The 26,043-nt window shown below is 46.9% G+C and overlaps 2 protein-coding genes across 6 annotated transcripts in view; both read left to right on the top strand.

Moving 5' to 3' along the window:
• SAG (S-antigen visual arrestin) lies at window positions 1-18,970 on the top strand. 5 transcript variants are annotated; one of them, XM_051625886.1, is made up of 17 exons: window positions 1-91; window positions 240-453; window positions 2,485-2,618; window positions 3,189-3,249; window positions 3,338-3,382; window positions 3,626-3,819; window positions 5,773-5,832; window positions 6,978-7,045; window positions 7,241-7,376; window positions 7,680-7,764; window positions 8,418-8,490; window positions 9,376-9,513; window positions 9,815-9,892; window positions 10,768-10,791; window positions 11,228-11,292; window positions 17,241-17,250; window positions 17,908-18,079. In XM_051625886.1, the coding sequence occupies exons 3-17, from the start codon at window positions 2,529-2,531 to the stop codon at window positions 17,999-18,001; spliced, it is 1,221 nt and encodes a 406-aa protein (XP_051481846.1). In that variant the 5' UTR covers window positions 1-91; window positions 240-453; window positions 2,485-2,528; the 3' UTR covers window positions 18,002-18,079. The 5 variants fall into 5 exon arrangements, with proteins under 5 accessions (XP_051481846.1, XP_051481843.1, XP_051481842.1 ...); XM_051625883.1 differs by lacking the exon at window positions 17,241-17,250 and having other exon boundaries at window positions 2,509-2,618; window positions 17,908-18,970; XM_051625882.1 differs by lacking the exon at window positions 17,241-17,250 and having other exon boundaries at window positions 17,908-18,970.
• Window positions 18,971-21,107: 2,137 nt separating this feature from the next.
• Window positions 21,108-26,043, top strand: part of DGKD (diacylglycerol kinase delta) — a 57,735-nt gene continuing 52,799 nt past the window's right edge. Inside the window, exon 1 of the mRNA XM_051625864.1 lies at window positions 21,108-21,260. The gene's annotated coding sequence lies outside the window, so the exon portion shown is untranslated. The remainder of the gene's footprint in view (window positions 21,261-26,043) is intronic.

Raw genomic sequence — 26,043 nt, 5'->3', positions numbered from 1 at the left:
TATCAGGCTGGATGGCTTGCAGCCCTAGGAAGGAGAACACAAGAGAAAGAGATTTAGAATAAAGCTGCTTTCGGTGACCATCCCATTTGATGTAAGTCTGTAGTCCTTACAGAGCGTGTGAGTATGACATTGTAGACCTTTTCATTGACCATCTGAGCTTCCTTACGTAATGCTCTGTGTTGCTGACTTAACCACTTTCCAGTTGAATCTTAGCCTAGGTACAATATTTCTTCTTGAAGGGGGTTAATTCTTGAAATCCTGGATGGGCGCAACCAGAGACGTGCTCTCAAATCCCCTACAAATTGTCGTCCTTGTTTGCTAAGAAGTCAGTGATTCCCTCCGGGAGGTGTGAAGGAGCACAGGACACAGCTGCGTGGAGAACTCATCTTTCTTCAGTGTCTTAGGAGTTCACATCTTCGTCCTGTGGCAGCTCCTGTGGCTTTTGATCACAAGGTATTTGATGTTGTTTTCTGGCTTGTTTATTTGGGTCTACAGCCCAAGCAGGGTGTCTGTTCAGCAGCAAATGCTGCTCTGGACTTGGGAAACCTACCTGCAGTTCATAAGGATACAAATGCTTGAACACATGAAGGTCGGTCTCTAATCCTTACCTTACTTCCCTTCTTAGCAAGCTAGAAAGAATAGATTTCCTTTTTCTACAGTCTGTTGTGTCCAAGTAGGCTCTAGAAACTGTTTCTGCTCTTAAAGAGTTTTAAAAAGGGAAAGCAAGGAATGGAGTGGAGTGGAGTGGAATGGAATGGAATGGAATGGAATGGAATGGAATGGAATGGAATGGAATGGAAGCCAGGCTGGTGGCACACTGCTGGAGCAGCAATCTGTCTGACACAGTGTGCTCATTGCACAGGTCCCCCAGGGAGAAGTGTCAGAACAGGGAACATGTGGCACTGACCTTTCCTGATGCTGCTTCTCAGCTTCAGAGTCTTACATGCTCATGGTTGTGCCTGAAGCATCTTGTCCAACATCTGCCAAAAGCCTTTTCCCTCTCAATGCATCCAATCCTGGGAATGGATTCATGTTGGTGATTCCCAGAGCCTTCTTCAGCAACACGCTGTACTCTGGAGTCTCATGCCACAGGGGAAATGCTGCACTTTATTTTCAATTTGCTGCCTGGTCCCTTAATTGGATGCTGCTGTTTTCTGACTTAAGACAAAGTGAAAAACTAACCTCTCTCCACTTTGTACCACTCGTGTTTTCTGGACATCTCTCTGGATATCTTGTGTCCTTTTTTTATTTCCCCTGAATAATCAAATTCCATCTTTTTTTTCCGTGTTTTTTTCCTTGGGTACACACTGTTCCCTACCCCTGGTTATACTTGTTACCTCTCTGGGCTGGAGTGTTCTGTTCTTAAGGTCCTTTGGGTTTTGAGTTCAATGATACCTTGCAAGGAATGGGTTGGATTTGGTTCTGATTTAGGAAAGTACAGCAGGGCAGATGAGGTCTGATTTTGGGTTTGCTCTAACTCCTTAGCAAAACATACCACCTTTCCAGGTCTTAGACTGAGCATGTTGGATCCAAGACATGAGTATGAGAAGGGTTCTAGAGTGGTATCAATGCCATTTTCTGTGGTCTTGATTTATTTCCTCATAACTACTCTGCTTATGTCAAGCCATTTTTCCTAAGTGGTAGCAAGTGTACCTGTGAGCACCAGACTACAGCTGGATTTTCTTTGAGTGCAGTACTCTTCACTGACAATCACAGAATACAGGGTGTTTATCACCTATCCAGTCTGCATCATGAAACACTCTTCCAACTGAATAGCTTTATTCTGGGGAGCCCAGAACAGCCTTGTGCCTGTGGGCAGCTGTTCACTCCTTGCCTAGGCTGCTTCTGCTTCATTCAAGGATTATATGCTCAGTAGCAAATGTCCCAGGACAGATGACACTGCACTGTTGTACACTTAGAATGGTAAAAAAACCAAAACAACAAACAAAATGACCCTAAGAAATCCAAGCCTTGAAAGTAGCCAAAACCCCCCCATCCCTATGTTTTATCCCATTATTGAGTGAGATGATCTTCCTTCTTATAACAATTTAGAGCCTCTGATGACAAATCCTGAGGTACCTTTTGAAAATCAAAGTGCCTTGTGCAGCTCATGTTACCTTCATCTGTACTCTCACAGATTTCTTCACAATGTTACTCTCTCCAAACCTCTCTGCAAAGGCCAAGCTATCCCTTCCCCTCCAGATTTTTTTCTGTTAGTCAACTATTTTTTTTTAATTAGGAATTTAAAAGAGTTCTTGGTCTTCTGTGAAGTTTCTGAAGAGCTGTTTTTAAAATATATGTTTGTTTGTGTTTTTTTTTTTAATGAGGAACTGCTAAAATGAGGAAATACACCTCCTGTGCTGCATTTGAGTATCTATTGAAATAATCTTTGGTAAATTACACATGGGAGTAGAGAGCTTTACCCACCAAGTATAATTCCACTTTTATGTCATCCACTTATTTTTTTTCTGACATCTTTCCCAGGACCTTTGCTTCATTTCCCCACAGTCATACACCCATCTTGGACCATGAGTTGCCCTGAGTCTCAAAAGACAAGTGGGAAGGATGCTAGTTCAGATAAACAAGTTATCTTCAGAAAAAGCACCCGTGACAAAGCTGTAAGTACCGTAATAATGGGTTTATGTAGGTATGAGTTTTACTTGTAGTCTGAATGGAGACTTATTAGAAAGGTCTTTCGTGTCTCCATTTTTTTTCAGAAGAAGGACCATGAACTGTATTTAGCACTAAGTTTGAGGAGATGACAAACAAGGTTCACAGGGGAAGATGCTTATCTATTATAATACAAGAGAAAGGCAACTTGCCTTTTTCTCCTCCTTGGTTGTGCTCCTGCTGCTAACTGTTTAAAACAAAGCTGATTCATTGTCTTTCCAACCTGATGGCACCAAAAGTCTTTAAATCTATAGTCCTTTGTCCCATGCACAAGTATTTATGTTGTACTTTTGGGAGCTGGTCTACATCAGGCCTTCAGTTCTGATGTCCTGAAGCATTTGAATAATCCTGGTGAGTCTGGTGGGGATTGTATGTTTGCTGGGGGGAAAAAAAATCCATTTAAAATGGAATTGTTCTGATCTCTACAAGATTTATAGCTCTCTGCTGGATGTCTCCCCACCAACACACAACCACACAACCTCAACACTTTGTAGTTCATGGTCATCTTCTCCCTACAGCTGACCATCTACCTGGGAAAGCGGGACTTTGTTGACAACGCAGGGAATGTGGAACCTGTAGGTAAGTCCACAAGGATACAGGCTGCCCTTCCTGCCCTCTCAACTCTCATTATCCTCTATCATTCCTTTTATTTTTTCCTTTCTTTCAGATGGTGTTGTTTTGGTGGATCCTTCACTTATCAAGGAGAAAAAAGGTTTGAGCTTTTCCACAGCATCTGTTTCAGAGATTGTTAGTCCTCTGCTCAGTGAGATGCTGAGATAGAACCTTTTTCATTGTTTTAAGGATACAAATGTAATTCTCTTACAATTACTCTCCAGGCAAGACAGCAGTGTTGAAATGGGTTTCCCTGACTCCATAGTGCAGGAGGCTTTCATCTCCCACTCTGGCTGCACTCTTATCCTGCTGCAGGCTTCACCTGTCCTGTGCTTCTTTCCAGTGTACGTGTCCCTGACCTGTGCGTTCCGGTATGGCCAGGAGGACATCGATGTGATTGGTCTCACCTTCCGAAGGGACCTGTTTTTCTCTAGGGTCCAAGTGTACCCACCTGCTGACAAGCCAGAGTCACTCTCCCACTTGCAGGAATCTCTGTTAAAGAAGCTGGGGAAAAATGCTTATCCCTTCTTCTTTACGGTACGGACCTCATAAGAGCCTCTGACCCTCTTCTCCTTGCCTCCCATGGAGTGATCTTTGGAGTGTCCTGTTCTGGGGAAGGAGCTGGACTTGGTGATCCAGGCTGTCCGAGGAGGTGGTTGAGCCACCATCCCTGGAGACATCTAAGAAGAGAGATGTGGTACCAGGGGACAGGGTTTAGTGGTGGATGTGGCAGAGTTAGGGTAGTGGTTGGACTCGATGATCTTGAAGGTCTTTCCAACCAGAGTGATACTGTGATACTATTATTACCAGGCTGCTGAGACCCGGTGGTGGACTGAAGACAGGGATTAATGGTGAATTCCTGTCATGCAGAGTTCCAGTTTTGAGTGACAGGCAATGTAACTTTTTTTTTTTTCCTTACCATCCTAAGTGATGAAGTGCCCAAAGAGCCCAACTGCAAGTGAAAAGTGCTTCCTTGAACAGGCAAGGAATCATGCAGTGGCTTTATGTCAGCAGCAGTCCCACGTATCCTTAGCTTCCCCATTCCTGAGCAGCTGGAACACTTTGTACCATTGCCCCAGGGCTCACAAAGTGCCAAGTCCTTTCTCTTTAAAAATCAAACAAGCAGATGAAAAACTCTTTACCAGATGTTGTCAACAAAGAGCAGCTGATTGCCAAATCCCAGTTCTGACAGGATATGCTTCCAGTCCTGTCAGTGACACATCTGCCTTAGTGCTCCCTTGGAAAATCCAGGTTTGAAAATCACATGCTCTGAGATCCTAGAATCATAGAATCACTGGGGTTGGAAGGGACCTCTGAAGATCATCAAGTCCAACCCCCCTGCCAGAGCAGGAACACCTGAGGCAGATCACACAGCAACATGTCCAGATAGGTCTTGAAAGTCTCCAGAGAAAGAGGCTCCACAACCTCTCTGAGCAGCCTATCCCAGGGCTCTGTAACCATTACAGGAAAAAAGTTCTTCCTTATGTTGAGGTGGAACTTCGTGGGCTCGAGTTTTAATCCATTGCCACTCGTCCTATCACATGAACCACTGAACAGAGACTGGCCCATTCCTGACACCCACCCTGCAGATGTTTATAGACATTAATAAGGTCCCCTCTCAGACTTCTCCAGACTAAACAGCCCCAGCTCTCTCAGCCTTTCTTCATATGACACATGTTCCAGTCCCTCCATCAGCCTCCATTGGACTCGTTCCAGCATCTCCCTATCCCTCTGGAACTGGGGAGCCCAGAACTGGACACAGCACTCCAGATGTGGTCTCACTAGGGCAGAGTAGAGGGGGAGGACAAAGAAGCCTTTGAAGGATTCTACTAAGTGGGTTGGTACCTGTTGTTCTAACCACTCCAATGCAATCTAGTGATCTTCATGCTGCTGGAGTCTAATGAGTGTCAGGGCTCCGTCTCCATCAGGTGCCCTGCAGCCTTTCCCACCTGATGTCTGGAGCTGTTGCCCTGCCCAGACATGGATGGACACTGGCTGCTGGCTGCCTGCTCTGCATGGCCGTAGTTGTGTTTCTGACACAGATGCTTTGTTCAAGCTTCCAGCCCAGGTGGACAGTGAGTAGCACTGCTGGGAGCTGTATTCATTATCTTGGATGAGGAGCCAGATCTTCCAGCTCCTACTCTAACTGGTGTCTCTAGGGCTCTGCTTGATTTTTGGACCAGGAGCTTCATGTGCCTGGGCTTGGTTTTTATTTTCTCTCTTCCCCTGCCTTTCCCCCCCAGCTCCTTGGCCATTGAAGTATGTTTGGAAGAGAGGGACTTATCCATACAAGGCAAGTCTAAGGCCCAGTATATCAAGGCCCTTATCTTAGCCAGAACTTCCAGGAGTTACCACATTACAGCGAGTGACCGGTTGTCTTCAGGATTGCTTTGTACTTGTTGTGAGCAACATGTCACTTAGAGTATCACAGAGTTGGAAATCTTTGTAATATTGTTTTGGAGTTGTTTTTTTCTCTTCTTCCTCCCACAGTTTCCAGATTACCTGCCCTGTTCAGTCTCTCTGCAGCCTGGACCTCGTGATGTTGATAAGGTGAGACCAGTGGGACACTGGTGCTTATCATGGTTGAGGAAAGTCAAATGGAAAAAGTCATGTGAATTTATTTGGCTACCTTGAGAGCAGAGCAGGGTGATACTGGTGTTTGCTGAGCTATACCACAAGTGGCAGGAGCCTGATTTCAGAGATACAAGGGCATGTCACAGCCTTGGAACTTGAGTCCTCAGAATAAGAAAGAGAATGTAGTCAAATAGCAAGACCATTAAACCTGCAGCGACTGTAGTTTCCATCAGTACCACATGATTTGTGGGTTGACTGCACATCATACAATTGTAGCTGTCAGGCTGTGTGAGAGAAAAGGAGACCAAATGCCTAAAACCTCATAGATTGCTATAAACAGCATGTGTTAAGACCTACTTCTGAATTAAGACAAATGCAGAGGAGGGCTGGCTCACACATGTGTAAGCAAAACAAAACCACCAGATAATGAGATGTTCTGAAAGGTTTCTGACACTATTGCTTTGGTTTGGGTCTAAAATATGCCTTTTATTCTTCACTGGACACTTCTCTGAACAGCTGAGCTAGAGTAACCACTGTGCAAGGTGGGATGCAGGTTGTAGAATCTAGTGCCCAAAGGAAAAGCTGTGGTTTTGCCAAGGAACTGCATTTCTAGCAAAAATGCTCACCTTCTCCACAGAAAGTTACCTGGGACTCAGAGATGTCCCAGGGCACTATGAAGCTATTAAAACAAAGGGCAGCCTGGCCTTGGCCCCTAGATATTAGGAAGCAAGAAGGTTGAGCTTAAGTCAAGGTGCTGGCAGGACAAAGTCGTTCAGAAATCCAGTTCAGAAAGCCAAGATGGAGCCTTGCAGGCTGCTCACTCTCATAACCTGTAGCAAGATGTGGCCTCTAACCCACTGCTCTCACCAAAAGCCAGGTAGGAGTAGGGATGTCATCCATCAAAGGCTGGGAATTAAGCCTCATCTCTCAAAAGCAGCATGGAACAGGTGGCTGCTGCCACACCAGTTGGCAGGGATCTCTACTACAATGGTAGGAGGTCAGAAGAACTGGCAGCCGGCAGGAATCTGCCGGTTTCTGAGGTCCAGAAAGATATTTAAACATCTGCAGATGTTCTTGGCTTCCAACACTGGTTTCACAGCTGTCTTCTTCCTCTCTGGCAGAGCTGTGGGGTGGACTTTGAAGTAAAAGCTTTCTCAACAGAGAACCTGGAAGAGAGAATTCGTAAGAGGTAACAGAACGTGTGTCTGTCTTCAGCTTTGTCCTTCCTAAAGGGTGTGTTGCTGGTTGGGTAACACACCTGGGTTGATTGTTGAGCTTGGACCCACTTGTCAGTGGACTTCTTGGGTGTAAACACATGTGAATGCAGAGCTCCTTCCTCCACCAAGCATGAGGTGACACCATGTTGTTCTCTTCTCTTTCCCAGGGACTCTGCACGTTTGCTGATCCGCAAGGTGCAATATGCTCCCGAAACTTCAGGACCCCAACCTTGCGCTGAGAGCACCTGGCAGTTCTTCATGTCCAACAAGCCATTACACTTGAAAGCTTGCCTCAGTAAAGAGGTGAGGAGTTTGCCCTGGGGCTGTGGTCATGCCAATAGCTTGGTGTGTTACTCAGATGGTCTCAGCTGAGGCTGGCTTCACCCAGCACTCAAGGGCTCAGGTGTACCTTCTGCCCCTGGCTGCTGTCAGGCCAGGCTGAGTCCCCTTACAAGAGGCAGCTGAAGCTAAAGGAGATATTGAAGGAGGGGAAGGGGCATCTTGCTTCATCAGGCCTGTGAGGAGGTTTAATCTGGGGGGACTAGAGGGGTTTAGGGCTCAGGAGGAGCCTCCTGGCTGGATTACTGAGCATCATGTCCCTTCTAGGTGTACTACCATGGTGAGCCCATCCCAGTGACTATCACCATCAACAACAGCACAGACAAAACGGTGAAGAAGGTCAAAGTCCAGGGTATGTTCTACTGCTGCTTGGGATTCTTTGGGGGCTGGAAGACTGGATGGTGGGAGGGCTGAGAGAGAGCCAGGATCTAGCACTTGTAATTGCTTAAGCAGGCAGTGTGGGGCAAATCAGGAACTGGTCCCTCCACTGTCTGTTGCTGTCTGCTGTTCATCAAGTGAAACACTCATCTGTGTCTCAGTCAGACTTACCCTGTGGTTTTTTGGTGCTTGATTGGAGAATATAAGCCATTTATTATCACAGGCTCTTGACTGCTGTTTGGTGTCCAGTCTGCTTTATGGTGGTGTCTCCTGAATGCAAATGTGTGGGCTATAGATACACACAGGGATAAAAGTTGGACACACTTAGAGAAGAAGAGGGAGATCTTTATAATGGCAAGAGCAGTCTTCCAGGGGAAACGGTGGGTTATCGCCTTTTTGTCCCCTTCAAATCAAGGCTGGATATCTTTCTGGGAAGATAGTCTTTGGTCACTTGTGTGCTGTTGGTCTCTCTCTCTCTCCAGGTCAGGCTGACTGATCCCTTCAAGCTGTCAATGGAGGGGATTTCCTGCTGTTCTCATCAAGTCCATTCCTGAGGCTCAGGGTGGGTGGCTCTTATTTCTTCTGCGTATGCACAACTAATTGTCCTCTTTCTCCTTCCTCACTCAGTGGAACAGGTTGCCAATGTGGTTTTGTACTCCAGTGACTACTATACAAAAGTGGTAGCTGCTGAGGAAGCACAGTGAGTGAATGTTCTGCTTATCCCATTTTGCTCCTTCACACCCTTTTAATTACCTTCCTCCTCAGCACTGGGAGGTACTCCTCGCTGCAGTCCTGCTGTTACCTGCTCTCTCCTCACAGCCCTGTGTGTCCCCCACACCACCTGTACTCTCTGGATGCAGCTGGTCTCCTGTTCTCTTAGCCAACAGGTACCCTGCACCTTTTTCCAGATAACCAGGGGGAGGCTGCAGAAAATGGTGTGTGTTTGAAAAGTTAGCAGGGGCTGTGCAAGGCTCCCCATTGCTTGAAACCTTTAAATAGAGATGCAACATTTTCCTGAAAGGTGCTGCTGTTTGAGTGGAAGTCATGGATGCTGCAGCCTGAGGTCAGGCTTCTTCACACCATTTAATTTCAGTTCTTCTGGCCTTGGGAAGCCCATGAGCCTATTGACAGTGTGGAGAACCACTTGCTCTTCTGCATTGCTCTGCATTGGCAGTTCAGCACTGAACTTTGCTTTGTGAGGAGGGTTGGATACACCCATGCATTTCCATATTTTTCGGGGTTTTTTACTCTGTAGCTCAGGGACATTGAGAACTGGTCTTCTAAACAAGGACTTATTTTGTCCAAATGTAGAGGTCTGCAGCATAGTTTGACCTACTTTAAAAGCCTGCCTCAATGTGAAATTAATAATTTCCTGCAAGTGCTTGTTCCTTTCTGCTGATTATAAAGGGAATTTTCCTGACTGGTTTAGATGCAGACATCTGCATTGTAGACAACTAAATTTGGGCAGATAAATCCCCCTCGCTTTGGATTGGCTTTGTAATCTGTTTTGAAATTCTCTTGGTTGGGTGTGCAATGCAAATCAGAGTGTATCACTTTCCTTCTCCCACCTGCTGCTTATTTTCAGGGAAAAGGTGCAGCCAAACAGCAGTCTCACCAAGACACTGACACTTTTGCCCTTGCTCGCAAATAACCGGGAGATCCGGGAAATAGCTCTGGATGGAAAGCTGAAGGATGAAGATACCAACTTGGCTTCTAGTACCATGTGAGTAGAGTTTTATGTGGTCTCAGCTAGTGGAGGGTTATAAAGAAGAGGGGAGGGTGGAGGAGACGCTCTAGCAGGAGTTTGCAACTGTTAATGTGTGTCTGGATGGGTCTGTCTAAGCTGCATGACTTAGCCTGTCCTGTTCATCCATGGAGAGTGGTGGTCACAGATCTGGACAGGGCTGAGCTGTCCCTGAGCCCTGGCTGTGCGCAATGGGATGATCATCACGTTCTTGCTCCAGCCAGTTATTGTCACTCTTACTGTGCAGCCTAACATTTGGCATGTCTGTTTTCTCCGGTAGCATTAAGGATGGAATAGACAAGACAGTGATGGGGATTCTGGTTTCCTACAAGGTCAAAGTGAAGCTCACTGTTCCAGGGTAAGAATAATAGACTTTTTGCTCCATCTATAGGGAGTTAAAGGAGGGAAGTGTGTGACCTTCATGGACAAGTGGGGAGAGGGGAGGACAGTCCACCCTAAGAGAAAGAAAATATGGTTTAGGATATCAGATTCTCCCTCTAAAGTATAAACTGCCTGGAATCAGTCTTGGCCTATCCAAAGGACTTGTCCTGAGCCAGAGGGGTTGCATTGCCTTCCCTAGCTACCACATGACTTTATGGCTGCAGTATGAACCTCTCGTTTGCATTGCAATTGTTTTGTCTCAAAGGCCTAATTCATTGTGTGAGAATGGAAGTGAAGCCTTTATGTTGGCATTCTTGTTCTCCAGGAGCAGAAGCAAGAGACATCTGTCTGTGAGTCAGAAATACAGTAGCTCAGGTTCTGTACTGAGCCAGCTTTCTAGGAAGGGCTGATGTTGTCGACGTGAGCTTGTTCCCAGCATACAGTGCAAAAGAGGACAAGGATAACTCTGGTGATAGTCACAGTTTACATTTGTATTTCAGTCATCTTTTTTTTCTAATATAAAAATGAGTCCTTTATTTACCAAAAACATGGTGAAATTCCTCCTGTGGTCCTCCAGTTGCCCTTGTCCTTTGGCTCTCAGAACAGGAGCCATGCCCAAGGCTTGGGCAGGAGTTCCAAAACTTCAGACTCTTTCTCCATGGGAAGAACATGAGATGAAAATTACCTTTTTAAAAAACAAGTTTATTTGGATGTTATGTTATGTTATGTGGCAAGAAGAGAAGAGTGTATGAGAAAGGTGATTTCAATAGTCCACCAATAAAACAATATTTGGTAAAAGCACTGGAATGGCACTAAATATGCTTGTGTTTTTCTCCTTGTTTTCTTCTGTAGTATGCTGGGAGACCTCACTTCCAGGTAATTGTTGGCTTCCTTTTCAGATCATGCAGTCATAGTTGTTAATTTGTCTTTTTACCCTCTTTCCTATTCCCTTTCCTGCCTCCCTAGAAAAAAGAACACAAAACAAACAAAAAACAACCTATCTCCTAATCTGACTAAAATAAGTAGTCTGTGCACTCTGCTGTGAAAATGAAGCAATTACGAAAATATCTCTGGTTTTAGGTACATGCAAGTACGTTCAGCACGTACTAAACCCAGTTTATTGAAGTGGATATGCCTGGGATATTTGTGGAGAAATCAGAGTTTGACTGGTTTTGATGAGAAAATCAGTATTAGAAAAATGAAAGAATGGATGAAGTGGGAGCTGAGGGCTTGGGCTGGCCTGAGGGGGAAGGGGACTGGACCAGGCATGACTGGCACTGTGGATCTGATGCATTCTCTCTTCTCCCGAAAGTGAAGTGGGCACAGAGCTGCCATTTCGTCTCATGCACCCCAGACCTGAGGAGAAGAACCCAGCAGGTCAGTTATGCCTCGTTTTTGCCTTTCTTCATTACCAGACTGACGTGCAGTCTCACCATGGCCAGGCTTAGCATGACCTGTTCTGCAGGAAGCCTTGAGAGGACTCCAGGGTGGGGGCTGCTCTGTGTGTCTTGTGTATTTATAGATACCTGTCTCAACCTCAAGGCACAAAATAACATTGTCCCCTCCCTGGAAGTATTCAAGGGCAGGTTGGACAGGTCTTTGTGCAACCTGGTCTAGGGGAAGTTGTCCCTGCCCATGCAGGGGGGTTGGAACTAGATGATCTTCTAGGTCCCTTCCAACCCAAACCATTCTATGAATGCTATGAATACTATGATATGCATGATACTATGAATAACAGGGAGAAGGGGTGCTAAGGTGGGAGAAGGTGCAAATGGGTGTTGTTCCCTTCTTGTCTTTCATCTGTAGAATCACAGCTCAAAGCACAGAGGCTTGAGGAGGCACTGCACAGTTAAATCTCATGACTGCTGTGCAAAATGTCCTCAATGAGGCTGTCGGCAATTCCCAGCCAGATTCCAATATAGTAAACAGTCTGCCACTGAAAACACCCAAGACACATGAGCACTGTAAAAAACAAAATACTTTTAAGCCACATTAAGAGGTGATAAAGCTGGTCATGTTTCTAGAGTCCACACTACCTTGATATGGCATTGGCCACAGTGTCTGTGATGGGACTTTGACGTTCAGTGGGTCTCAGAGTGGAATGTCTCTTCAGAGTCAGTCAATAATTGGAAATGTGGGAGCTTTAAGTGGAAGGAAGTAGACGTGTGCCTGCCTTCCCCCCAGGCATGTGGAGGCTTGGGATCAGATGCCAACACTGCAGGCTGTCTGGAGCATCTCTGTTCTCCTCCTGCTCCCTTGGGCCCTGGCTGATTCTGTTCTCCAAACACACAGACTGCAAGGTGCTTACACTAATCTGGGAGCTCCTGTACAGCCTCTGAAACAGCTACAGAACACAAAACATTATGGCAGCTTTGCTGTGTTGGGGCTGTTAGAGATGAGTCATCTTGTCCTGGATTTGGACTGAATTGTCTGGGCTTCAAACAAAAACACGGGGCTGCTTCTGCACTGCTTTTCTCTTTCTTTTTCCTTTGGGCCCACACTTACCTAAAGCTGCTGTCTGTATCTATGAACTTGGCTGCTGGAAGAAGATGGAGGCTATGAAAGGAGTTATCCCAAGAGAAATGTCACATTCTATACTAGGAAGCAATGGAGAGGGGTGATGTTAGTCCTTATTGTGTGAGGGGTGAGGAGGAAGCCTGGTGATCCATGCTCAGTTGCTTTGGTTGTAAATCACTGTTCGCTAATGATGGATGTGCTGGAGTGGGCAAGAATATGTCTCTTCACCTCTCCTTGAGAATTGCACACTAGGAAACTCACTTTCACTGGGAAATCCCCTGCTGTGAGCTGTGTCATCAGGGCCTCTTGGCACAGACAGAGAACAAGCTCTTAGGAGGTTTTTTGTGCATGTTACACACCCATCAGAGTAGTGCAGTGAGTCCAGGGGGCACCTTCAGGACAAATCCACGAGGTCTATTCCCTTCTCACCCCCTTTCTGCTATGGCCCCATGGGAGCAACACAGGGCACCCACAGCAGCCTGCAGCCCCTGCCTCCAGATGGCCTCTGAGGTGGAAACTGGGTCTTCAGTGTTGACCAATAGGACTAGTAACATAGGGTCACCTTAGAGAAGCTGCTGTGAAGTGTTTCTGCTGGCCCGTGCTGTGGGTTTCACCTCCGTGCTGCAGGGCAAAGTGACATTGCTGCATGCTTGACTGTGGTCTCAGATGGGTGACTCTCTGTGGGAGAGCTGCTTGGCAAGGGGCTTCTGTCTCCTCAGGTAGTTTGTGCACACCAAAACATTTCCTACAGGCCTTTGTGCAGCAGTTCTCCTGCCCAAGCGCTTGACAAGGGGCTAGCAGAGTGGCCCCAGGGTGACTGGTGAGGGGCCGTCTGGTGCCTGCAGGAGTTGAGATGCTGGGGAGGCATCTCGGGGCTGCAAGGTCTGGAGCTCTCATGGACATGGAGAAAAGCTTGAAAACATCAAACAGGCATTGGACAAAGGCTTAGGCAACTGTAAATAGTTCAACATTTTTTGAATGACATATATTTTTTATATTACATCTTCTGGTGTTAACAGTGCCTTGACCCTGTTTTTATTACCTGTGCTCCAGGCAGATAATTCTGGCAGAAGCATTTGTAATATGAGGATAAATGGTATTTGGTCAGTTCTCCCTTCTAAGAGAATTTCAAAGGACAGCTGCTGCATCTTGTACATAATACATCCAAAAGGATGTGGGCAGAAGACTTCTCAAGGGAAATGGAGAACTGCAATATTGCTCAGATCACATCCAACACATCCTCTTACCACAGGCACAGCCCACGTACTGTTTGCTACATCCATGTCTCCTAGGAGCTTGCTGTCAGGAGACAGCTCTGGTTCAGGTGCTTTGTACAGATGTAAATTGGGAGTTTCTTACAAGTGGAAAAAAAAATACAGGTAGTTTCAGGAGCTTTTCCTGGGGGAAAGCACTACAAATGGTTAACTAGAGAAATAAATGCTGTCTCTTAAAAGAAGATACAGTAACACAACAGAAAATTCCTCTGAAGGCTGCATAGCTGACTTGAAAACTGTGCTGGAACATGGTGTCTGAGCCCATTACAGGGAGTAAAACAGCCTCCCATACAAAGCCACTAAGCTAAAACTCTTCCCAGCTTTATCTGCTGGTAGTTTTCCATGCCCCAAGCCTAATCACTCTTTCCAAATGTGAATTCCTGCTTTTACAATTTTTATTCTACCACCTTAGACATAAACTATGAGAAATAACGTGATTCACTAGTGAAATACCATGTAGTTTGGAATCAAGCGAATCAAGACTTAATTGCAGAGATGGAGCTTCAACAGTGTTTAGACTCTCAAAGGTCCCAAAAGGTGGAATTTTTCTCTGTTGGCTTGTTCAGCAGCCTCTGCAGTGGGTGTAGGCAGGGGTGCGTACACAGGGAATTTTGAGATCACCCCTTATCTTCTTTTTCCATTCCCTTTTGTTTTTACTGATGAGTCAGTAGGAGCCAGTTTGCACCTCCCTGCTTGACTGCTTTCTCCCTTGACTGTCACTTCATCTTAAGACACAGCTGGGAGAGAGGAAAGAAGTCAAAGCAACTGTCTTACAGAGTTGGAAGCTAAAGTGAGATTAAAATATGCCGTATGTTAGGATTTATTCCTTGCAGTGAGATAATATCCTTTTCCCTTCTCTAGCCAGGGTGACTTACGGCAAAAGTTAAACAAAACGTGTAGCATCAGTATAGTTGATCACGCAGGGCTGATCCGAGTGTAGAGCTGAGCTTCTCGAGAACACGGTCTAATTTTTTGAGGGCCAAAGTGGGGCAAGTGTGATCACCTGCCATGTGGTTTATTTCACAGCAGGTTGCTTTGCAGTGAGCGAGCTCTGAAGGGTTGATGGCTCAGGACAAAGCAGGTCTGTCAGGGCACAGAGCTACTGCAGGTTCTCTTCCTTTTCTGTGCCCAGAGGAGCCAGAAGGGAGCAGCTTGCTGCAGTTCCTTTCCCCTGTTTATTTATAGCCTACTCGTCTTGGACTTCTCCTAAGGCAGCATTTGTATGTTTCATGTGTGCTGGTTTTGCAGCTGTTCTTGGACCCGTGTGGTTCACAGGTGGTTATTTTTAGGCGGAGCAGCTCCTGTCGCATTGGCAGGCTGTCTTTTCTGCCTGTTGACAAAAATGGATAGAGATCTGTTTCTTTTAAAGATAGATTCAAACTGGGCTGCGTCTCTTCATGCTTCCAAGACCTTTCCCAGTCAGCAGTTAGCCCAGAAGCTCCTGCTGGGTTTTTCTCAAGGCTGTTTTCTCAGCGTGAGTTCTTTGGTCCAGGGTTTTCCTGCACTTCTCCTGATGTTTTACATTTTGTGGGCTTGGACACTGGCCTTTGTTTTGGCGGTTGTTCAGCAAATGGTCATCAATCTGCTCCCTTGTTAAACTTGCATGAAGGGGCTGGTTTAATGAAACCCAAAAATGCTTTGTCACTTTAATATTAAAACTCCACCTGCCCTGATTTAGAATTGGAACTTTCAGGAATGATTGAAATTTTAAATACTTTAATGGCTTGAAAAATAACACAGTGGGACCCCCTTCTCCACCCTCACCCCCCCAAAAAAAAGCTAAAAGCACTCTTATAATGAACATTACCATATGCCGCAACTTAAATGCCCACAACTTATATGGAATAATTTCTGTGGCTGCATAATAAAAGCTTACAGAAAACCCTCTGCAGAGAGAGTATGATGACATTCTGCAGCCTCCTTGGTCCTTCAGCACAGGCCCTTCCCTTCCCGACCCATGAAACAATGGCTGGCATGCCAGTTAAAAAAAGAAAAGTCTGCCCATTTTCAGGGCATGTTGTGAATGTTTCAGTGTTATAATGGTAAATATACCATGGGACAAGCAAGAGAACTATGTGGAATAGGCCTGCTAGGGTGCTGACGTAGCCATGTAACCAGCTACATGCTGATGTAGCAGCCTGAGGGTAGAGGAGCGCACTGGGGAGTATCCCCTTAGGCCTGAAGTGCAGGAGAAGCAGGACTGCACTGCCTCACTGCTGATGTGTTGATTCACTGAGCATTTATCTGACAGTAAAGTGTATGACCAGCTGAAACAATACCTATTTTTCCCCCTCTGCCCATTTGGTGCAGTTGGCATGGCTCAGTGTCACCCACCTCACTGATGTCACTGTTCCCAGAGTGATGAATGTACCTAAAGAGGGGAAGGAGAGCAGACTAAATAAAGAATGAAAATTGGAGGAAAAATTAAATGAGAACAATGCTTTCTATGTTGGAAAATTTAAAGTTCTAAATACTTCATTTTAAATCCATTTCAATAAAGCATGCATGCCCTGAGACTCTCCAGACTTCATCTTGGCTTCTGTGAGTAGAGGAAACCATCCTTTCCGAGTCTGGATAGACACAATCATGACTTGACATGCGCCATCCTTGGAGGCATTTCAGCTAGAGTAGCCCCGTTTGGCACACTGTTAATGCTGCCTTTTCCAGCGGTGCTGGTAACCACTTGTTGCCCTTGATTACAGTGTTTGTTGTGGGTGGGAATTCTCCAGGTAGTGAGTTATCCAGACACTGAAGCATCCTAGGACTTCTGTAGAATGGTGGCCTACGTGTGCTTTCCTCCCTGACCTAAACTCATTAAACGTAACCCAGTGAAGCAACTGTTACTTGCTAAAGCTAAAGCAGCTGTGAGAACAAAAAGAAGTCCCTGCCCCGTTTCATCACTGCAATACAGTTTCTTCTGCTTAATTCAGGCTGTGCTGAAAGAGCTCCCAAGGAATCCTGCTAGCAAGCAGGATCCATTACAGTGTGGTTAGCAAACAAACACAAGTGCCAAAGGTCTCAGGATTATATTCAGGCCAGAATGAAATCAGTGTTGCTGCAATTGCATAAACTATCTAATGAAAAACGACCTAGGCCTTTCTGACTTAATTTGATTGAAATATGTTCATTTTTTTTAACAAGAACACTATCTTCTCACCAGCTGACTACAGTGACAGACCAGTTGAGGCTGACATCACATCACACCAGCACTGTCACCTCTGAGTAGAAGTGTGTGCACAGATGTCTCTCACAACTGTGACCACGAGCAAGCACAAATGGGAAAATCTGTCATTGTTTCTCAGTCCTTCTGATGTCCTGGGCCACGTTGCTAGAGGGATTTTCCATTCAGGAGATCAAGTTTTGCTCCCTCTCTCAGTCTTGAGACTTTCTGGAATTCTTGTATTGCTGCAAATCTTACCATTTGCACTATTTTGTCTTGTCAGTTTATAAATTTTTGCTGGTTTTATCATCCACTGCTCTGATTACTTGATGTGTCTTTTTTTTTCCTCCTTTACTGCATGCTGATGACTGCAGGGAAGGATGGGTAAGTTTCTTCTAGTGCTATTTCATACTCCAGCTGCAGTTGTGCATTGACTCTGGAAACTCCTCAAGATTGTATATAAATCCACAGGGTTCACAGCATATGAGCTTAACTCCAAAGTGAGTAAATTACTGTGGCTTGACAGGTCACTGTTTTCAGTTGAACAGCAATGACCGACCACAGGAAACTAGTTCAAGCAAATATATTCTGCCTTCCAGGTGGAGGGAGGGATGTGTTTATAGGCAGCTGATGCTCTGTATCTCTAAGTTTCAGCAACTCCATAGGTTTGACCATGTGCCCATATTTTAGTTCTGAAGGAATAAGGATGAAAGGTTTCACATTTTAGTTCTAGACAAAGACCCATTCAGGCTGCAGACTATTCAGCTAGCTGAAAAATTCTTAGGTGGAATGGTTCAGTACAGATAAAAAAACTCCTCGGCTTGTGTCCTGAATTTCTCAATCAACTGCTTTTCATACTAGTTAGGATACCACCAGTCAAGACAGTACCTGTCAGAGTGTGATCCAAATCCCTCTAAAGACAAAGGAAACATTAGCAGAATCTGCTCCAAGCTTGTCTTCCTCCTATATGATGCCTTTAGACTGCTGCTATAAAAAAATTGTTAACATGCTTTTGAAAGACCTGTGCTTCTTTCATTTCAGGGAAGCAGAGATGGTATTTGAGGAGTTTGCTCGTCAAAAGCTCAAAGATGCACCTGATGATGCAGACAAGAATAAGTCCTCATCTGATGAGTGACCAAAAGAACAAGCTGCCAGAAAAGATATGTCACCTGGCATCAGTTAGAAATTTAGGACCTAGGTGTCTAGTAAACTGCATGTTCTCAGTGCATGCATGGTCTTCCAGGGATCAGCCCTGAGACCGGCAGACATAAAATCATTAATCCCTGTTGCTTATTCAAAGTTTCAGCTCTAGAAGAATGTATCAAACTCAAAACCTGATGATCACTCGAGCTATCAGAGGACAGGAAGGCTGCTGTGCCATGACTTCTGCTTTCAGGGCTACCTAATAAAGGTTGGGTTCTTTCACCACTGATGAGAGCTTAAATGATGGTCGGTGCAGCCTGCCTCGGTGTCGAAGAGTCTCTGACTTTAAAACACTAGTGAACCAAATCCTAGTCTGGAAGGCTGGCTTGTGGCCCTTGGTGATTCAGACTGTACAAAACTGATATTATTTCCTATGAGTTGCTTTTGTGTTTTGGTGAAGCATAAACTCCTCTAGTGAATATTCTGATGGCTTGAACTGTCCCCTTCTGTGGCTTACATCCCCTTTCTGTCCCATTAAACATCTTGCAGCTAATGCCAAGATGCAGCTATAATGCCAGGATGCAATGTTAGCTTTCTAGCAATATTATTAAAGATGAGAGAAATGCACACTGCCCATAAATCCCTTAACAAAGTTCCCTATACAACCCCAGAGAACTGCTGATCCTGTATTTAATCCAGTTTCCTGTATGCGACTGTGCTTCAGAAGAGGGTGCAGCAAAATGAAGGAGGAAATTATGGGGCAGCCTGCCCTGAAGAGCCTTTTCCAACATCCATCTGCCAGAGGCTCTAAAAAATGAGATTGTGCTCTGCAAACTTTGTTCTGTCTTGTTGATCTGGTTATCCTCATTATTCATGTAATTGTCTAATCCTTTCCTGAATCTCACTCAGATTTTGGCTGAAGTGATGTGTGTCAGCTAATTACATTTTTCATGCTAAATGACTGATGTGTTCTTTTTCTCATTTTTCCTTTAAATCTGCTTTTTCAATGTCTGTGGTTTAAATTCTCCTGGGAAGTCTGAACGCAGGGCCTACATTTATCTAATATAAACTTATGCTTCCCACCCTACGCACTGGAAAAGGGAATTAAGAGCTTCCCACTTACATCTTAGATAACAACGATGGGCTTTTAACAGAGAAGAGAATGATGGAGACATTTTTGAGGTGTTTCTCTCCCAGGGGAGCAGGAATCCTGGTGCAAACCTGCTGAGAGCACATTGCTGTTCCATCCTGCCTCAGAGGACAGAGGCTGCTCAAACCCACCCTGCCCATGCTCTGCCTTTAGCAGTGACTGGCCTACTTGGGAGAACACCGTGGACTGTGCTCTGGCCTTTCTGCAGAATCATTGTGTGTACAGGCCTTCTTTTTTGAGCAGAGGCTTGTTTCCTCTTATTTGACACCATCACAGTTACTTTTTGTCTAAAGGCTTTAACCAAACAACCTCACAGGTGGCCTCTCATGCTTACAAGTAGGGATGGGATAAAAACAAAGCTGCCTTCTGTTTTGCTTCTGTAAACTGGTCTCGATTAAGATGCTGAAGCTGTAAATTAAGGCCACAGCTGATTTCCACTAGTGCTCTCACCTAACACCACCTGGGACTGCGTGTGCTCCATTGGTCACAGCTGTCTGACCTCGGATGAAATTGAAGAGGCATTTATATAGGTTTGCTCTGCTGGGAGGGTTATATGAAAATCCTTTCAGATGGGAAAAGGAGGAGAGGGGACAGCACGTGACAGTCTTCCTTAGGAGGATGGCTTCCTCCACAGAGGAGTTTCCTTCTGTGTTCCTGACCTGTAAGTATGGCTCTAGCCATCTTAGAAGCCTGATTGTTTCCCTTTTTTTTTTTTTTTTGTACATCAGCCTTGTGAGGCAGCTCTGTCACAGCTTCAAATTCAACTGCAGTGGTGACTTTTGTAAGCTGACTGTATAACAAAGTATAGAGTGCTGTGCAATGGGGAGGAGTAGAAATGGGTATTAAATCTGTTCTTCTGCCTGGGCTTAGGAAAGTGCTTTGTTTAGTCCATGCTGGATGTTTGCTCAGGGAGCAAGTGCTTTCTGCTGGCTGCCCCAGCTCCTCTTCAGTCAACAGAGAAGAGGTCTCAAGCTGGAACTGCTTGCCTCTAATCTTTCCTTTCTACTGGTTCTGGAGTTGAACCTTACCCTAGGTCAGTCCTGCAGTCGTGTGCACAGCTGGAGGAGATAAACCCAGTTTCCTGACCCTGTGCATTTCCGAGCTCCACTGATAGAAAGCCCACCAGCCTGAGCAGGGAGACGCGCTCTGGCAGCAGCAGCATCTCTGAAACTGCTGCCGTTTGAGCTCTTACCAAGCGCACGGCCCCTGCTTCAGCCGCCTGCTGGCGGGACGGGTCTGGGGAGAAGCGCTTTCGTCTCGCACAGCTTCGTGAAATCCCCGCTGGAACCCCCGGCCCTGTCCGCGGCTGCAGCTACCGGGGCCTTGGAGAAACAAGACCCTCGGGGCCGGGTTACTTCGTGCTGAAGTAGCTGGGAAAGGCTGAGCCAGGCAAGAGTGTTTCTCTGCTGAAAAGCAAAGTGTCGTTTGGCAGCAGGAGCCGCTTTAGCCTGTCTGTGACCGGAACGGCCTGCGAGGTGGAGCAGGTGCAAAGAACCCTTTTGTACAGGAGGCTGGTGCGACAGGTCTAGCCCGGGTGGAGGAGGGTCTACATCATTTACCCACCGCGTTTCTTAAATCCAGTGGAACCACGGGGGGGCCGGAAGGAAGCACAAGAGTCGGGGCCGAGCGTTGAGCTCTGGGGCTCACCTCTTCGACGCGGTCTGAGCTGAAAAAAACCTTTCCCCTGGCCCCAGCGGGGCACGGGGCGCTGGGGCCGGTGCGAAGGGGGCCGGGCCGGTGTGCGGGGGCCGGTGTGCGGGGCCCGGTGCGGGGGGGGCCGGGCCGGTGTGCGGGGCCCGGTGCGGGGGGGCCGGGCCGGTGTGCGGGGGGGCCGAGGCCGCTCCCCCCGCGCCGGGGCAGCCCCGCCCCTCCCGCCCCGCCCCTCCCACCTGCGCCGCGGGAGCCGCCGCCAGGGGGCGCGGGGCGCGCCGGCCGCGGGGCCAGCATGGCGGAGGCGGGAGCCGCGCAGCCCCGGGCCGGGGCGGGCGCCGCCGCCAGCGCCGCCGCGGAGGACTCGTCGGACAGCGAGCCGGAGCAGGAGCCGGGCTCGCCGCAGAAACTCATCCGCAAAGTCTCTACGTCCGGGCAAATCCGCCAGAAGGTGCGTGCGGCGGGCGGGGGCCGCGGGCAGGGCCTCGGGCTCCGGCAGCGCCGCGGCCGCCTCTGGCCCCGCGTCTCCCTCAGCGCCGCCGCCGCCTCCCCCTCCCGCCTGGTACGGCCTGCGCCGCGGGAGCTGCCGGAGCCCCTAAAGCCTCTCTCGGGGGCCTGCCAGGGACCCCCTCGCGCCCCCCCTTCAGGGAGCTGCCGGCGTTGCCCCCCACACCCTGCTCCTCAGGGACTTGCTGGCGACCTCCCCTTCCCTCTGGCCTCCCCCGGGGACTTGCCGAGGACCATCTCACACAGACCGCCCCTCGGGGACCTGCTGGCGATTCCCCCAGGTCGGCCCCCAGAGACTCGCCGGTGACCCCCAAACCGCCCCTCGGAGCCCTGCTGACAACACCCCCCGTCAGCTTGTCAAGGATTTGCAAATCCCTGAGTGCTCAAGGGTCCTCATAATAAACTGTTTCTGAGATCCCTGTCCACAGCTGCCCACTAAGTGCTCTTCAGGGCTTGCCACCGACCCCCTAACTGTCCCCAGGGGCTCCTGGATTTGCCCCTAGCCACGCAGCAGGTACCACCCCCAAACCACCTCTCTGAAGCCATGTGGGAACTGCTGCATTTCACCCTCCAGCTTAGGCCACCTTCTGCCCAGTGCCCAGGTTCAGGCATGACAGGGAGCTTCTCCATCCTAACGGTGACTGGCGTGTCCAGGCTCAGCAAGACCCAGTCTTGCCTCTTTCCTTCCTTGCTCTCTCTGCCTGTAATATTTTCTTGGAGTCATGGAAGTCGGATTTGAACTCCTGCTCCCCAGTGCCACCCCCTGTTGTCTGATACTTGTGCTCTAAGGGCATCCTTCCCTCCTCACTCCCTGAAGCTGCATCTTCCCCTTTCTCCCTTCTTTTCAGTATATCAGGGTTGCCAGGGTCTCCCTCCTTTCCTCCCTATGCCTTCCCCGAGGGCCCCTGCACAGCCCGACCATATCTCCCTGTCACGTTGTGCTGTCCCCCATTATAACCTTCCTCCTGTCGCCCTGTTGGAGGTGACCCAAGTCATTGTCTCCTATTCAGAGCTCTGTGCTCTGAGGGGTACAGCTCTCACTGTTACCCTCTAGTCTGTGTGTGCCTTCCTCAGCATCTTGTCATCCTTTTCATGGTTGTATCACAATTTTTCCCCATCTGTGTTATTTTAAGAGATTACAAGTAATGCTTAGCCTCCTGTCTTGTCAAAAAGTGATCTTAGCTTAAAGTTAGTCTTTGTTCCTAGCTTTTCTGCCCTACTTTGCCTTCCTGATCAGGTAGCACTCCACCCTGATTCTCAGCCCAGTCAGATTTTATCACTCTGTGGGTCTTTCTGGAACAGTAATGCCATTTTTAGGGGCATTAACAGTATTCTACAACTACAACTGTAGTTCCTCTGTATTGTTACTGTAAGAGAAGATGTGAAGATTTCCTTCAGCCTTAGGCTAGGAATCACCCACAGGGAGTTGCACTCATCTGTACTATTTTTACTATAGCTGCATGATTTTTTTTTGGTAGCCACTGAAGTCCTCTATGTCTTTTGGATTGATGTGTGATATGTTTCTGCTTAGAAATGCCAGGTTAGTTATTCTGCCATCACCTCCTGTTGTCTCTGAAGCATGGGCAAGCACAGTTGCTGCCATGTGGCTGCAGGTTGCTTGCTCAGTGCTGATGCTGTTGGTCCGTGTTGCTTATCTTCTATTCACAACAAAGGAGAGCAAATGTTTCTGCAGGATGTGGTGCTTGAAGCGTTGTTCACAGGGATCCTTTTTCTGCTAGTTTGCCCTGCTTCCAAACACATAACATATCATTCTGCTGCTCCTCATCGTTTTGTTCTGTTGGTCTCAGTTCTGAAAACCCCCGTGACAAAGTGTGGTCCTGTGTGAGGGCCGTGGTGCTGGCTGCGTCATGCATGGCGGGGCTGCTTCCACCACCTGTGCAGTGCTGAGGGCACTGCCACTCCCTGCTTGAGTTAGGGCACCCAGGGGCTTTGTGAGTGAGGTGGTTCTTTCAGCCCCAGCAGGAAGTGGTGAACGCCTCCAGATGGGTCGACATTCAGTGTCTCAACCAGAGCTCATCTTCGCTGTAGCACCAGATGACCTGATGGAGTCTGTTAAACAATCTACTGTGTAAAAAAAAAAAAAAAAAAAAAAAAAAAAAAAAAAAAAAAGCCTTTTGAGGTCTTATCCCACGCACAGGGTGCAGGATATCAGAAATTGGTCTTGCTGGAGATGGGACGAACCTTGTGATTTTTTAATACCCCTGGTAGCTGGGGTCCCACGTGGGAAGGGAGGAAGGATGCCATGGTCTGATATCTGTGTGGTGGTGTCTATGGTAAGAGCAAGGACAATGACTTTGTCAGTTTTGCTTATAGCAGGATGTTAGAGATGCTAAGGTAAAAGGTGCATTGGATTTTACTTTTGTTTGAATGTAGCAGAACACATCCCCGTGTCCCTACTTAATCATTTGCCCTGTTTTACATCACTTCCTGCGTCAGCATGGCTGGAAAAAGCCTAAACCAGCCGCTTCTACCACACGAACATAAACATGTTAAGAACAAGGATTATAAACAGATACTGTCTACAGCTATTAAGCCTCCTGTGTGTTAATCTGCAGAAGACCTTCAAGTAAACAGTGTCAAATTTTCCAAGTAAGCCCAGGTATTATGATGTCAAGAATTGATTGGTTCTGTTGCTTGTTGATGTCTTTGTCTTTCATCATTGTCTTTTCTTTGTGCTGCTGCATGTATAGTTTTTCCTTGCCCTGAGGGCCAGGAGCAAAGACAGCTGTGTGAGTAACCACAGTTCAGATGAGACTTTGGGGAGCTTGCTCCCTCTGTAAAGGCAGACCTAATTCTGACTTTGTCTATTGAATGACAGGGTGCAGACTACTTTAAGGTGTGGAAGCTGTTGGACAAGTCCATCACTGATGCAGGCAGACTCATACTGTGCCCTGAGGACATAAATCTCTTCTGACCAACATCTTGTGCTGTAGTTAGCTCAAGACCATACCTCCAAGTGCAGTTAAATCACCATGGAAGCCTACTGTTATCAAATCGTGAGTGTAAAGTCTGCTGTAGCCATGGAGCTCCTGAGAATTTGCTTGTCACAGTGACAAACACTTTGAAGATACATTTTTCTTCCTCTGGTCCTGTCATCAATTTTCCCAAGAAACTCTGTAAAACAAAGCTGCTTGCTTGCAAGACCATAAAACTTCAGTGAACTTACTTCTGAGCCCATAGGTTGCCCAGCTGTGTTTGATGGAAATATGTTGGTGTGGGGCAAATAGAATTGTTTGGAGGTATAGGTCCTGCGACTTTGATATGCAGTGTCTGAAGGCAAATCATAGCTAACATTGTTTAGCTGAAAAAATTGTCCCTTGTGAAGGTACAGGGCAGGGGAAGGAGGAGAGGGAAGCTAAGTGTTTGGAAAGAGAATTTCTGTGTTTTAATGTACTTAATTGTTTTTTTGCTAGAAAGAATTTTTTATGAAGAGAAGAAGGTATAAGAAAAGTATGCTTAGCAGTTTCTTAATTATTATTATTCTGGGGAAAACAAAAACAAAAACAAACAAAAACTTGTATGTTTTGTTATAGCTCTAGTGTAACTGCTGTTATCTCAGCTGGCAAAGTAGCAGAGGCTGCATAAAGTGCTTGATCAGCCATTTTGGAACCTGTTGGATGTGTACCAGCATCGAGCTTCATAGTGTGCTGCTCTTAGTCCCTCTCCTGCTCTCAGGCTGGCATTGGTGCAGCCAGAAGAACTGTTGGTTGACTAAGATGAAGTACTTTAGAATGGATGGAAATTAGGAAAGAGGTAAAATAAAGTAAGAGAAGGATGATGCTTGTGAGGAGAGGCAACAGTAGGAGCCTAGCTCCCACCTTCTAAGCAGTGTTGAGGACTTAGCTGGAGTGGCAATGTCATGTCTGTTGTCACTTGGCATGGGTGAAGGCACAGTGAGATCCAAAGTGGCCCTGGGAGATGAGGGTGTGAAATGGAGGAGCACCACACCTTCTATGGGCTCTGATAGTACAGCGGGCTCCTTCCTTTGCGCTCAAGCGCTCATTGCAAGCACCGCATGAGGTACCTCAGAAAGCAGGAGTGACTGGCCTTTGAGGCACCTCAGGGAGCAGGAGAGTGGCTGAAAGGCCTTCTCTCACTCATCAACTAGGTGTGATTTCCAGGTTCTCGGGATGGTGAGATCTCTGTTTGTTTACCAGACAGGATTTTGGCAATGTCCTTGGGTGGCATCAGGAGGATTTCTTGTTTAGACTAATTCAGTCTAACTTCTGTTTACTTGTATGAGCTGTTTCTCTGTTACATGTTAGTTTTTATAACCATTTATTATTGCCTTGAACTTCTAAAGACAAGTTCACAGTATATATTTCAACAGACTTGCAAACAGAGTGAGCAGCTCTCCAGACTTTCTGGGATATTGAAAGTTGTCTGGCTGCAGTAGCAGAGAGATGTCAGGTTAATTTATGCTATGAAAAGCAGGATAAATTAACTGGTACAAAGCGTTATGCTGCAGTGGACAGACTTTGTTCAGTATCTGAACTCTCCAATGTCTGTGCTTTGTAGCAGTCTGTGGTGGAGGTAACTTTTGCACCATGGGAGGTTGCTTTCTGACGAGTAGCTTTGAGGTCTAGGAGCTGCCCTGAAGCATACAGGCAAGAAAAAACAGGAGGAAGCAAAATGTTTCTCCTGGTTTCTGTGCAAGTTTCCAGAGCAGACTAAAGTGACTTCTCAAACATAGGGTAGGCAGCATG

This window comes from Apus apus, chromosome 8, assembly GCF_020740795.1.
Source record: "Apus apus isolate bApuApu2 chromosome 8, bApuApu2.pri.cur, whole genome shotgun sequence".
NCBI lineage: Eukaryota > Metazoa > Chordata > Aves > Apodiformes > Apodidae > Apus > Apus apus.
This window is presented reverse-complemented; position numbering and strand designations above follow the sequence as displayed.

Coding starts and splice junctions, on each gene's coding strand:
- SAG (XM_051625883.1), top strand. CDS start 2,529: ATGAGTTGCCCTGAGTCTCAAAAGACAAGTGGGAAGGATGCTAGTTCA. Junction 9,893..10,767: donor GTGAAGCTCACTGTTCCAGG/GTAAGAATAATA, acceptor TTTCTTCTGTAG/TATGCTGGGAGACCTCACTT. Junction 11,293..17,907: donor TGAGGAGAAGAACCCAGCAG/GTCAGTTATGCC, acceptor CTTTCATTTCAG/GGAAGCAGAGATGGTATTTG.